Genomic DNA, 13,948 nt, shown 5'->3' with positions numbered 1-13,948 from the left:
AATTTTTTTAAATTAATAAAAAATAAAGAAGCAACAAGATTATTTAACTAGGAGCAATGAGGACTGAATTCTAATTCCAAATCTATTACTCCTTCCTAACTGAGTGACCTTGGGTAGGATCCTTCACCTCTAAGCATCACCTCCTTCACAGACTAACAGGAATGCTAATAGTCCTTCATTCACATGTTTTAACCAAATTTATGAAAAGCTGTTACATAGCAGAGTAACTAGTACAGAGAATAGACTCATTAAATTAGCCAGCATGATGGGTATTGGCATGGGGAAATTGGAGGATAAAGATACAATAATAAAGAGGAAAGGTAGCCGGGCGGTGGTGGCGCACGCCTTTAATCCCAGCACTCGGGAGGCAGAGGCAGGCGGATCCCTGTGAGTTCGAGACCAGCCTGGTCTACAAGAGCTAGTTCCAGGACAGGCTCCAAAGCTACAGAGAAACCCTGTCTCGAAAAACCAAAAAAAAAAAAAATAAATAAATAAAGAGGAAAGGTAATACCATGTTTGTCGTGGTTTGAATAGAAAAGGTTCCCCATAGCCTTATATGTTTGAAAACTTAGTCCTCAGCGGAGGTGCTATTCTGAGAAGTTATGACACCTTTAGGAAGTGGTACTTGGTAGGGGAAGTGTGTCACTAGAGAACAGACCTTGAGTTATAGCTCAGTCTCATTTTTAGCCTTGGCCTGTCAATTTTCTGGTACACCAAGATATATAAGCAAGTCACTACTGGCTTCTGCCATCACAGAGATTCTAGCCACCATTATAGACAGTATCCATTCAAATTGTGAACCAGAGTAAATCCTTCTTCCCTGAGGTTGCTTCATGTCAAGTATTTGATCACAATGATGAAAAAAGTAACTAATACAGTGCTGAATACCAGAGACAATAACAGGAACTTTAATCAGGTATAGGAAGTTAAGTGATGTACATGTGCCCACATTTCCATTTCTTTGGGCTCAAGCGAAAATGATCTTCATTTTTCATGACCATTGGATTTCATTAAAAAAGAATGGCTTCCACTCGTTCTCAATCAAGCTTTTTGTTTGAAATCAAACAAACAAACAAACAAAAGCATAAACGTGACATCTTAGCTTGAAGGTCCAATGCAGAAGATTGTGCAAAGGCAGAGTCACAAACTGCCAAGAAGAGAGGAAAATGTCCAAACTCTATTGTTGATGTGAGAAAAGACAAACACTAGCTGGATGTTCACAGGTCCCATGCAAGCTGTTGACCTGTCTACAGTTATGCAATACTTTCTAATTACAAGCTTAATTATAGCATTGGGTAAACAAGCTACCCTCTTTGTGTACTTCAATTTCATCATCTATGATGAGTTGCTAATGATACCTACCTTACAGACACCTTTTAAGCATAAAATGAAACTTCTTATTGTGTATTTAGCACACTATCTGGCAAAAAAAGATTCCGTAAATACGAACGAGGTTATCATTGCTACAAGTCATCTTAAATATCCCAAGAGTCTAGAGCTATTTAATCTCCTACTCCAAGAAAGGACTAAAGCCTGAAACATTGGTCTCTCTCCCTGTCTTGCCCTACCATTACCCAATCCACAGATATTTCTCTCTGCAGCCATAGCACAGATAGATAAAAAGCAACAGAAGAAAATAAATGTTGTCGGAGGGCTTACTATATGTGCATAATTGTAATATTATTTTAACTATATAAAATATATTACACTTGTTTATGCTGCATTTGTTTAATTATCTAAAGATGTGTTGATGTTTGATACAACATCAACAAATTCCCTAAGGAATTTGATTGGTCTAATAAAAAGCTGAATGGCCAAAAGCTAGGCAGTAGAGGGTTTTGTGGAGATGATGGGCAGAGAGAATAAATAGGAGGAGGAATCTAGGCTCTAAAGAGAAGGAGAGAGGAGAGAACAAAGAAGAAAGGAAGGGGATGCCCAGAGCCAGCCAGGCAGCTGACAGACAGACAGACATGGAGTAGAACATAAAGAATGAAAGAAAGATAAAATCCCCAAGGCAAAATATAGATGAAGAGAAACAGGGTAATTTAAGTTATAAGAGCTAGTGTGACTAGTAAAAGATATGGCCGAACATTCATAAGTCTCCATGATCTGGGGACTGGCGGTCAAATAAAGTCCATTACAGTATATATGCATATAAAGTTACTGTGTGTATTTTATGTACTGTATATAGGTTGACCTTGATAGAAGTTTGGAGGAGTATTTCTTTTTGAAATTGCACAAACAACCTCATTGTAAAAATATATATAAAATGAGAAGCATCAAATTAAATCATGATGGTTTGGAGGTTGCTGCCAAGCATGATGACGTAAGTTCAATCCTACATCAACATGACGTAGAGCCAACATGGTAGAGAGAAAGGACTTCCACAAACTTGCCCTCTGACCTCAACAAACATGTATTCACACATAAGCAAACAACAACAACAATAGTAAAGACTCTTTCTTCGGCCAGCAAGACGGCTTGGAATATAAAGGCACATCTCACCAAAACTGACAACCTATATTCAATCCCAAAACAAAGACTGTGAAATAAAGGCCGACTCCCCCATGTTTTTTCCACCAGTGGCTTGCGCTTGTGACTTAACACCTTACTCGTGTGATTCTTCTTAACCCTCAAGAATAAATTGCCCGGTGCTCTGAATAAAGCTGGCTCTTGTATGAGCCTTGTGTCTGTCTCATTTTTACATTAGGCCCTGCTCTCCCAGGTTCATGCAAGAAATGCATCCTGGCACCTTGATTTTAGCTGTATGAGACCTAAGCCAGAATTCTGGCCTTGAGAAAATAATAAATTTGTGAGTTTCTTTTCTGCTGCTATTTTGGAGACAGGATCTCATGTAGCTCAGGCCAGCCTTGAACTCACCATGTAACCAAGGATAATCTTGAACTTCTGATCCTATCTCCACCTCTCAAATGGTAGGCTTATATGCATATACCACCACACACAGTTTTACGCAGTACTGGGGATCTAACCCCAGGGCTTAACACATACTAGGATAACACCCTACCGATGGAGTTACATCTCCAGTCATGAAAAGATAGTACATTTGATTTGTTTTTAAATATTAATTTTATTTTCACGTGTGTGTGTAGATATAGGTGTCTAAGGTGGCCAGAAGATAGTGTTAGAGCCCCAGGAGTTGGAGTTACATATGATAGTTAACTGCCCAACGTTGGTGCTAGAAACCCAACTCCAGTCCTCTAAAAAAAAAAAAAAAGCAACAATTGCTTTTAAAATGCTAAGCTGTCTCTCCAACCTGAGATTTGGTTTATTAGAAGTCATTAAGTGTGTGGTAATGTGTTACAGTAGCACAAAAAAGCAAAAGCAAACAAAAACAACAATCTGATCAGTCACCTGAGGCTAAAGGAAAACAAGAAAACATTTAGTACTCAAACAGCTCACCTGAAGGTCCTGTTAAAATGCAGACTCAATTTCAGGTCCTGTGCAAGGCCTGAGATTGCACACGTCTACCAATCTCTCAAGTCATGCAGATGCTTCTGACACACACTTGTATTGAAAGTGTTGCAATCACTGATGCACACGTTGATTAGCCTTTTTCATTGATGTTTTTCTATCAATCACTTTTATTGTACAAAATAAGGGGTTGCACTGTGACCTTTTCAGACATGTATATCATTGCACTTTCCTCATATTCAGCACTGGGTCACTTCCTTACCTACCTTCTACTCCCTGAATGCTTTCATGTTTTACACACACACACACACATACACACACACACACACACACACACACACACACACACACACACCGTTAATATAGATTCTATATAAAAGAAAATGTTTACACACACACAATGTTAATATAGATTCTATATAAAAGAAAACGTGATATTTGTTTTTTTCCCTAATACTATATTTTGGTTACCACTCAGATATACATCTTTATTAACACTGTGTAATATGACTAACAGAGATTAAAGGGCAGTAATACCCATGCAACCTTTTACAACTTTGCAGCCTTCATTTTTGCCAGTCCCACAACCCTGTGATATAGGGAGTATCTTCTCCCAGAATAAGCAGAGGAAAAATAAACAAGGCTAAATAACAAAGATGAAGTTATTTGTCCAATAAAATTCAGTAATATAGAACCCTGGTGTCTTTACCCTTGAGCCTGTGCTTTTGCTATTAAACAGTTGTTCTTACTCCTAAGTACCCAAAATTGCCTTTTATGACTCTGGGTGCATGTCCCAGGCTACCTTTCTGTTTTACCTAAACAACAATATGTTTTTGGTTTCAGCAGGTGATTCCAAAGCACAGCTAAGGTTAATAATCATTATTCTGCTGGGCATGATAGTGCACACCTTTATCAATAGCACTTGGGAGACAGAGGCAGGTGGATCTCTGTAAATAGAAGGCCAGACTGGTCTACATAGTGAGTTAAGGCCAGCCAGAGCTACATAGTGAGACCATGCCTAAAAACAACAACAACAAAAAAGAATCACTACTCTAGCACCAGGTATGGACCATGACCGTAGTCCCAGAACTTGAAAGACTGAGGCAGAAGGATTGACCCCATTTCCAAGCCAGCCTGGGCTATAAAGTTGGACCCAGTCTCGGGGAGAAGGAAATAAAAAGCAATCACTATTCTAGTAGCAGTTCTTTAGCCACCAACAGTAGTGAGTGTAAACAGAGATGCATATTCAGGGGCTGGGGTATAGCTGTTGATTGGGCAGCTTGAGGGACTGTATATATGATGCTCACATTCAGTCCTCAGTACCACATAGACTGGATTTGGTGGCACTTACCTATAATCCTAGCATTCTAGAGGTGAAAGCTGGAGGGTTAAAAATTCAGGGTCACCCACAGCTGCATAGTGAGTTTGAGGACCAACCTGAGAAAAATGAAACTCTCTCAAAAAGATAGATAGATAGATAGATAGATAGATAGATAGATAGATAGATAGATAGATACGTACGTAGAACATACATACATACATTATAGATAGATAGATAGATAGATAGATAGATAGATAAATAGATAGATAGATAGATAGACAGACAGATTCGAAGGCCCATCCATACCTATTGAATCAAGAATCTGAGTTGTACCAAGCCTTCAAGGTCATTGTGATGCCCTCACAAGTTTGAACATGAGCTTGCAAAGGTCCAACTTGAATTCACATATGAAGTCAAAAGCCATGGAAACAAACACACAAATTAAGTCCCGGTATAAGGTTAGGCCAGATTCAAATCAGCCTCCTAAACGAAGGTAACGAAGATTAAAATATCAAGCCCCATGACACAGGTTTTTCTGAGCCTTGGCTGGAGAGATATCTGCCCAAAGTCCTCTCCAACTGTCAAAACATCCTGATATTTGCTCCTAGTCCGCACCTTGCTCTCCACTCTCTCACTTAAACACTAACCTTTCCCATTTGTGCTTTCACCTGGACTAAGTAAATAGCTTCTAACCACTCTTCTTCCCACCCCTCTCTTCTTGGTATCCAAGATGAGAACAGCAGGGAGGCAAAAGGTTAGTTATAATGTACCAGAGTAAATGGATATATGACCTAAAGTGGAGTGATTTCCACAGCTGGCCTCTGCACTCCTCTCATCTGCTCTGGCAACTCTCTCACCCTTTGACCTAACTCCCATGAGCTCCATCCCTGGAAAATTCCACTGTCAAATGCCGAACTCATCTCTTCTCAGAGACAACCTGGGCTCCACAGGATGAACAAGTCTGCCAGTCATTACTTAATAACCAGAGACATAGCCCACCAGTATGGAAACAGCACTGTACCCACGAAACAACAATTAGAGATGGGAAATTGGCTCCCTTCTACCCCAAATGATATCTATTGACAATTCTTTGCCTTGTTTTTACTGTCCTTCTGAATCAATGCATTGACATCCAAGGGAGAAGAACCAGGGAAGGTGTACATCCTATTTGAGAGAATTGGCCTTTGAAGTGCTGGGAATTAAAAAAATAGCTTAAATATGTGGTAACACCCTGGAAAGGATGCTGAGTCCCTCAAATAATGTATCTGCCTCACTTCTCACTTCAACTGATTACGATCATTTTGCTTGATTAAAAGCAATCATAATAGTAACTGAGATTTATTTATTAAGCAAATGTTTAATTAAGCTGAGATTAGTTGCTAATCTAGCACTTGAAGCTTAGGAAGAAATCAAAGTTTAATATGAAGCTATGGAGGGAGAAAAGTATGATTAGAGCTAATTAAATCTTCTGTCAGACAGGAAGCCTTGACGAAGGTCCCTATCCCTTCATAGCCCTTGAAGCATCAATAAAGGGAGGGGGTTCCAATGGACAGTGTGTACCAAGTACTTGGGAGTTGTCTAGTAACTTGGATGGTAGAGGGGGAGGGACTAGCGCAGGGCTCGGGGACAGATTTGCTCAGAGATTGCTGCCTTCAGAAAGCCAGAAAAGCAGGAGGCTGAGGACGGAAAAGGAGAGGATGAGTAATCCTAATGACATCAGGAACCCAAAGATGGCACGCTGCCACGTTGTACTGCCAGTAAGGGCCAGAACTGTGCTGGGGCTCTGAACCTACAGCACATCTTCTCCTGTCCCATGAGAATTTGAGCTCGAGATTCAGCATGTCCTTGTAAGTGGAAGTCCTGCTACCTCAAGCCATGGAGTCATCTTTCTCATTTGGAGTGATCCTTGCTGTCCTGACCGTCCTCATCATTGCTGTTAATGCACTAGTAGTCGTGGCTATGCTGCTCTCAATTTACAAGAATGATGGTGTTGGTCTTTGCTTCACCTTGAATCTGGCTGTAGCAGATACCTTGATTGGCGTGGCTATCTCGGGTCTCGTTACAGACCAACTTTCCAGCTCTGCTCAGTACACACAGAAGACCATGTGTAGCCTTCGGATGGCATTTGTCACTTCTTCCGCAGCTGCCTCTGTCCTCACAGTCATGCTGATTGCTTTTGACAGATACCTTGCCATTAAGCAGCCCCTCCGTTACTTCCAGATCATGAACGGGCTTGTGGCCGGGGCGTGCATTGCAGGACTGTGGTTCGTATCTTACCTTATCGGCTTCCTCCCACTTGGAGTCCCCATATTTCAGCAGACCACCTACTATGGGCCCTGCACCTTCTTCGCGGTGTTTCATCCAAGGTTTGTGCTGACCCTCTCCTGTGCTGGCTTCTTCCCAGCTGTGCTCCTGTTTGTCTTCTTCTACTGTGACATGCTCAAGATTGCCTCTGTGCACAGCCAGCAGATCCGAAAGATGAAACACGCAGGAGCCATGGCTGGGGCTTGCCGGCCCCCACGGCCTGTCAGTGACTTTAAGGCTGTCCGTACTGTGTGTATTCTCATTGGGAGCTTCACTCTGTCCTGGTCTCCTTTTCTCATCACGGGTATTGTGCAGGTGGCCTGCCAGAAGTGCTCCCTCTACCAAGTGCTGGAAAAGTACCTGTGGCTCCTTGGAGTTGGCAACTCCCTGCTCAACCCACTCATCTATGCCTATTGGCAGAGGGAGGTTCGGCAGCAGCTCTATCACATGGTCCTGGGAGTGAAGAAGGGCTTCGCCTCAATCCTCCTCCTTCTCTCAGCCAAGAATGGTGGTCCAGAGAGATCCAGAGAAAGCTCCTATCACATCGTCACTATCAGCCACCCAGAGCTCGACGGCTAAGATGGTAAGAAAGAAAAGTTTCTAAAGTGTCTTTCTCATCCTCATTCTGGATCCCAGCTAAGAATTAATATATTACACCCCAAAATGAGAGAACTTGCCTCAGCAAGTTGACTACCCAACTTCCTACATCCCACACCCTCAGAATGAGGCAAATGAGACTGGCTGACTTTCATCCAAAGTCAGTTTCTGCACCTGCAAATCTCCATTTCCTGTTCTTTGGAAATAGGCCTGTTTCCTAGACAGCTATACTTGCTTCCAGGATTGTACTGCTGAAAATATTAGATCCCGTTTTTATTATAGCAGAGCAAAGTTGTCCAATAGAAATATAATGTAAAGTGCATATATTTTAATGTTCTAGTAAATCATGTTAAGAGGCAAAAGCAATGTAGAGTTTTTAAAGTCTCAGGCTTTGATTTCTAAAGTTTTATTTTAATTGTTTATATTTATGTAGTACAATGTGATACTTCAAGTGGCTTGTTACTGATCAAATCACAGTAACATTTTCATCACCTTAAACATTAATATTGATGCTTTATTTAACCCAGTATATTCAAAACATTAATTCAACATTTAATTGATATGAAAACTACTTCTTTTATACCAAACTTTGAAATCAGGTATGTATTTTACTCTTACAGACCATCTCAGTTCAAACTAACCATATGTCAAATGCTCAAGAGCTGTAAGTAGCTGTAAGACAGCATGGCACTAGGGAGACCAGGCGCTTTTCTTGGTAACTATTTATTTTGGTGATTTACTACAACAATGACTCCCATCAAACAGAGTTCCTGCCTTCCCTAATGCGTATCACATTATACATGGCAAGTTTACACTGAAGACAGTAATCCAGATCATAGAACCCAATGCTTGCCATTCCTCATGGGGCTCAAAACAATGTCTCTTTAGTAAATTCCCTCTCTAGTGATTATTTCTGCTATTAACATCCCAGCCCACAACCCTTTTCAACTCTCTAGTGCCCCTTCCCCTCTGTTGCCTCCTATGTTACTGGTGGCTACCTGCTTATGAAAATGCAGAACTACCAATTGAGACACTGTAAGAGAAGAAAGAGAGAAAGAGGTAGGTCCCAAGATAGGCACTGCCAAGCTCTGAAAAGTGAACTCACCTTGCTCCTCAGAGCTACATGTTCTTGAACTTATTCTGAGATGTGCATCTTCCTAAGCAACTAAGTCATCCAGGATGCACCAAATTTGCACAGGAAACCAGCCCATCCCTTTCTTCTGGGTAGTACAGAAAATGACAGTGTTGAAGGCCGAAGATGTAGCTGCATAACAGAACACTTGCCTAGCAACATACAAGCTGCTGGGTCCCATCCTCAGTCCCTCCGCAAGCAAATGCCCATGCTTCCAGCTAGGACTGATGCTTGAGGTCCCTCTGGGCAGCCCTGACAGCAAAAGACAAGGGCAGAATTGGGGTGCAGAAACTCAGGAACTACACTGTACTTTCCTCTAAGTCTTTCCTCACCCTTCTGGTCTCCACTGTGGAATATTAGATATGGCTCTCAGAACACTAGGCTTAATAACCTACCCTCCAAAATACTTAGTTGATAACAGAAGGTGGCATGAAAAAAGAAAAACAGTTTGGGTTAACTTTTCTGGGATTTGGACTTTAAACACCCTGAAAGCTTTAAAATGATGGCTGGATGTGTCCAATGTGTAAAGGCTCATCCCAAGACACCACTGGAATTCTTCACTCAAATCTGAAATACCGTGCAGAAACCATCCTGCTCTCCACAGGATGGTTTTCAATTGGGTTTCTTAACTCTCCGTTAGTCTTCAGATAGCTCTCAGTGTTCTTGCATCAGACACTCCGGGATACAAATCACTTCTTTGACATTCCATACACTTTAAAATCCCTTCTCGTGCCAGGCGGTCCCTGGCACTAAAGAGACAGGGGCAGGTGGATCTCTGTAAACTCGAGGCCAGCCTGGTCTACTGGTTTGTAAAGCTAGTTCTAGGGCAGGCTCCAAGCTATAGAGAACCTCTGTATCAAAAAAAAAAAAAACAAAAAAAAAAACAAAAAAACAAAAACAAACAAAAAACCAAAACCAAACAAACAAAAGATTGCTTCTCACATTCCTCCATCTAAGAGCCTGGTTCCTGCTGCTCTCCACCAGCCCACATCAAGCCTGCTTTGGTGAGATGCTCTGTGGCTGCACTGTTTGCCACTATATCTCAGAGAGGAACAGGCCTGCTCTCACCACGGCAACTTTTATACTTCTGCAACCAAGGAAATTTTTGCTTCTTGAGTAGATGTCAAAACCCACTAAGCCTCACAACCATCATGTAATGGTTGGTCTTCATTAGAACGAACTAGCTAAAATACAAATTAGAAGTCGGTTTCGGATAAAATTGAAAACTGGTTCAATGTAATCTTCCCACCCCCATCTCTGTTGGTGTTCGCAGCTTAATTTCCTGCCCTTACGGAAAAGGACAGAGCTTGGTAAGATGATATAAGTTACATTTAATTAGCGTGATTTAATCATTTCACATCAAAACATTACATTGCCCTCCCTGAATATACACTTATTTTTCAACAAGAAGTAAGGAAATTAAAGGTATTTCAAAGCTGTAAGAGAAAAGCAGGATCTAAAGGGGAAGCTAGTTGGTAGGTGAGGTATCAGCTTCAGTGTAAGAAAAAAAGCCCTGCTATCTCTGTAAGGAACATGTGTAGTTTAGAAATCACAGGCTTTGGAGTCCAACAGACACGGGCACCCCTTTAACCCCAATACTCAGGAGGCAGGGGCAGGGGCAGGAGAATCTCTGTAAGTTCGAGGCCAGCCTGGTCTACAGAGTGAGTCCCAGTACAGTCAGGGCTACATGGAGAAACCTTGTCTCAAAATATCAAAAAAGGGTGGCGGAGAGCTTAAACTCACTCTAATGTTCAAGGCCAGTGTCATCTTGAGAGTGAGTTTTATTTTTATTTGTCTTTTGAAAAAAAATTAATTTATTTTTATTATTTTGTGTATATGAGTATTTTTCCTGCTTATACATCTGTGCACCACATGTGTGTCTGGTGCCCAAGGTGGTAGTGAGCTTCCCTTTCATATGGGTGCTAGGAATACAACTTGGGTCCTTTAGCAAGAACAAGTGCTCTCAAGCACTGAGCCAAGCCTCCAGCCCCATTTCTTACAATTCTTAAAATAAATTAAGAATTATTTTAAATTAAATAAAATAATTAAATTGCTCTTCTGTTAAACTTGGGCAATCAGGGCAACCCTATCTATATAGTAAGAACTCAGGCAATGCACGTCAAGATGCGTAGTAAACTACAAGACATTTGCTTCTTCATCAAAGAAAATCCTAGCAGGGCAATGGTGGTGCATGCCTTTGATCCCAGCACGTGGGGGGCAGAGGCAGGTGGATCTCAGTGAGTTCAAGGCTAGCCTGTTCTACAGAGCGAGTTCCAGGACAACCAGGGCTACATATAGATACCCTGTCTTGAAAAAGGAAGAAAGGGAGGGAAGGAAAGAGAAAAAAGAGAACGGAAGGAAGAAAAGAAAGACAGATAAAGAAAGGAAGGAAGGAAAGGAGAGGAGAGGAGAAGAGAAGAAAGGAAAGGAAAGGAAAAGCCATAAAGAATAAAACAAGTAAGTGACCCACTTAAGGGAGTCTAGTACATTCAAATATTATGATCTACAAAGCAAGGGCAATTTGGCTCAGAACTGTGAAAACTTCACCTGATGAATAAGTCTTTTTTTAAATGGCTTTTTTGAGACAGGATTTCTCTGTGTAGCCCTATCTGTCCTGGAACTAGTTCTTGTAGATCAGGCTGGCCTCAAACTCCGAGTGCCGGGATTAAATCCACCTGCTTCTGCCTCCCAAGTGCCAGGATTAAAGATGTGTGTCACTACTGCCCAGATACTTTTTTTGAGATAGAGAGAGAGATAAGATTTGGGGTACAGGGACTAGAGAGAATGTCCAGGGATTAAGATCACTTGCTGTTCTTGCGGAGTACCTAGTTTTATTTCCAAGCACCCACACGGTAGCTAAGAGAGGCTTGTAACTCCAGTTCCAGGGGATCCAACACCCTCTTCTACTCTCTATTCACAACTATACTCTCTGGTTCATAACTATACACTCAGGCTCACATACATACAAATAAATAATAAATGTTTTTAATATATGCAGGAGTTTGAGGCCAGCCTGGCCTATATAGCGAATTCCAGGACAACCAGGGCTATGTAGGATGTAACTCACAAATGTAACTCCAGTTCCAGAGGATCTGATACCCTCTTCTGGTCTCTGCAGACACTGAACACATGTGGTGCACATGCATACATTCTGGCAAGCACTCGTATAAATAAAATGAAGTAAAAATAAATAAAACCTCAAAAAACGATTCAAGGTGCAAAAAACAAGCCATAAATCTAATACCTTATCAGCATACCTTATCAAACCAGACACTAATAATATTATACACTTGTACCTGTGATTAAGAACGTTATGTTAAATAAGCTTCCAAAACCAGAGATACACAATGCTATGCAAAAGTTTAATGGCTTATTTTGACGAAGGCTTCTTCACAGAGAAAAGGAAACAGATTTCATTTACACATCCAATGATATCCCGCAGACTTACAAAGAAGCCAGATTCTATTCAGCAACTATCAAACATCCAAAAGATATAAAGACTCTGACACAATCAATTAGAGCTATCAGTTATTGTTAAGTTTAAAATAGTAAGTTTCCTGTGATAATTGTGCCTTGAACAACTTTCATATTAAATCCTTGGGAAACTAAACTTATGCATTTCATACTTCTGTTTCAGCTTCAGGACTTTTCTCAAGAACACGAAACCACATACCTTTCTGTATAATGTGTTTTGGGTGTTTTACAATTGGTAAAGTCAAGTTGCCCTGACCTGCCAACACGCTTCATGACCATTCAGTTTATCTCTAGGAGTTGGCCAGCTAGAATTGCCCTTGGGATATCTTCGCCCTTGGCGAAGTGCTAACTGACTCAAAGGAGAAAGAAAGTCAGGAGATTGACTTCATTCTCAGCAAGTTTGGTCACTGGCCAGACTGAATAGAAACCATTAAAATGAGGGAGAACGAGGATCCCTCAAGGACAGGCACAGAATAAGAGGAAATAAGATGGCAACGCTGGGCAAGAAGAACAGCAGTGGACTCCAGGACAGACCACAACTCTTTGATCAGCATCACTCATGCAAAACCGAGAGATAACTTCAGTACCTTCCGTGCCATCCGCCAAAGGCTGCTGATAAGTCTGGCATCCACCTGCTTTTCCATGAATCCTCCTTTGCTATTTCGTCGATCTTACAAATAGCACCTACAAATTTGTGGCACCTACAAATGTTAACTGCCATGCATTAATTGTGTATCTGTCCACCTGTCTATCCCACAAACATTTAAGAGGTAGGTGCTATGAAACTGCATCCTTGCTGGGGTTTCTTTTAGAGGTGCACACTGATGTATGAGGTATATTTATTAAACCTTTTGTATTATTAAACTACTTCTAGTCAGTTTAGAAATATTTGAAAATACATAAAATCATTCAGGTGCTTATAATTACACCCTCCAGAAATGGCCACTTCTATTCTCCATCTTTTTTTCCCACTTTATATTATATTGTGTGCATTTTCCTAGGTCACTGTGTCTTCTTCAAAAGCATAACATAATGGTTGTATGTGTGTTTTCAACAAATGACTATGTAGTATTTTAGTCACTTCCTATAGTTGTGTTCAAATTTAGTATTTCTCATTGTTATATCAGTATAAATAACCTGTGCATAAATCTCTGATGTGCCTCTGTTCAATCTCTTAAGGTTACAGTCTCCAAAGCAGCATTACTAAATCAACAAGTATTAAGCCTTGATAAGAATTTTCATTCAGGCCCTGTGTGGTGGCACATGCCTTTAATCCCAGCACTCAGGAAGCAGAGACAGACAGATCTCTGAGTTTGAGGCCAGCCTGGTCTACATACTGAATTTCAGGACATCCAGGGCTGTATTGAGAGAACTTGTCTCAAAAATAACAACAAAGTAATGATACTAATTTTGATTTAGGGTTTTGCTGGCATTCCTTGGAGTGTTAGGTTTCCCTGGGATAGCTACTAAAAGACATCATAAATGAACCACACATGAACAGACAGCACTGACATAACTATCTCAAGGAAATGAAAGCACACATGTTGCTGAAAGCATACGCCATCCCAGGAAAATAGGTGTATGCTAGGACTGGTTTGGTTTACCAGAATGAAATCTTTTGATACACCTGGTATCAAGATGCTTAACCCATCTCCTGAAACACAGAAAGTTGGACTACAGAACACGGT

General features: G+C 41.0%; 1 protein-coding gene across 1 annotated transcript; it reads left to right on the top strand.

Annotated features, from left to right (window-relative positions):
- The first annotated feature begins 6,628 nt into the window (after nucleotides 1-6,628).
- On the top strand, nucleotides 6,629-7,636 carry Gpr119 (G protein-coupled receptor 119). Its single transcript, XM_038315934.1, has one exon. The coding sequence runs from the start codon at nucleotides 6,629-6,631 to the stop codon at nucleotides 7,634-7,636; it is 1,008 nt and encodes a 335-aa protein (XP_038171862.1).
- The last annotated feature ends 6,312 nt before the right edge of the window (nucleotides 7,637-13,948 follow it).

Source organism: Arvicola amphibius, chromosome X (genome assembly GCF_903992535.2).
Source record: "Arvicola amphibius chromosome X, mArvAmp1.2, whole genome shotgun sequence".
NCBI lineage: Eukaryota > Metazoa > Chordata > Mammalia > Rodentia > Cricetidae > Arvicola > Arvicola amphibius.
Note: the sequence above shows the minus strand (reverse complement) of the source record. Positions and strands in the feature narration are given on the sequence as shown.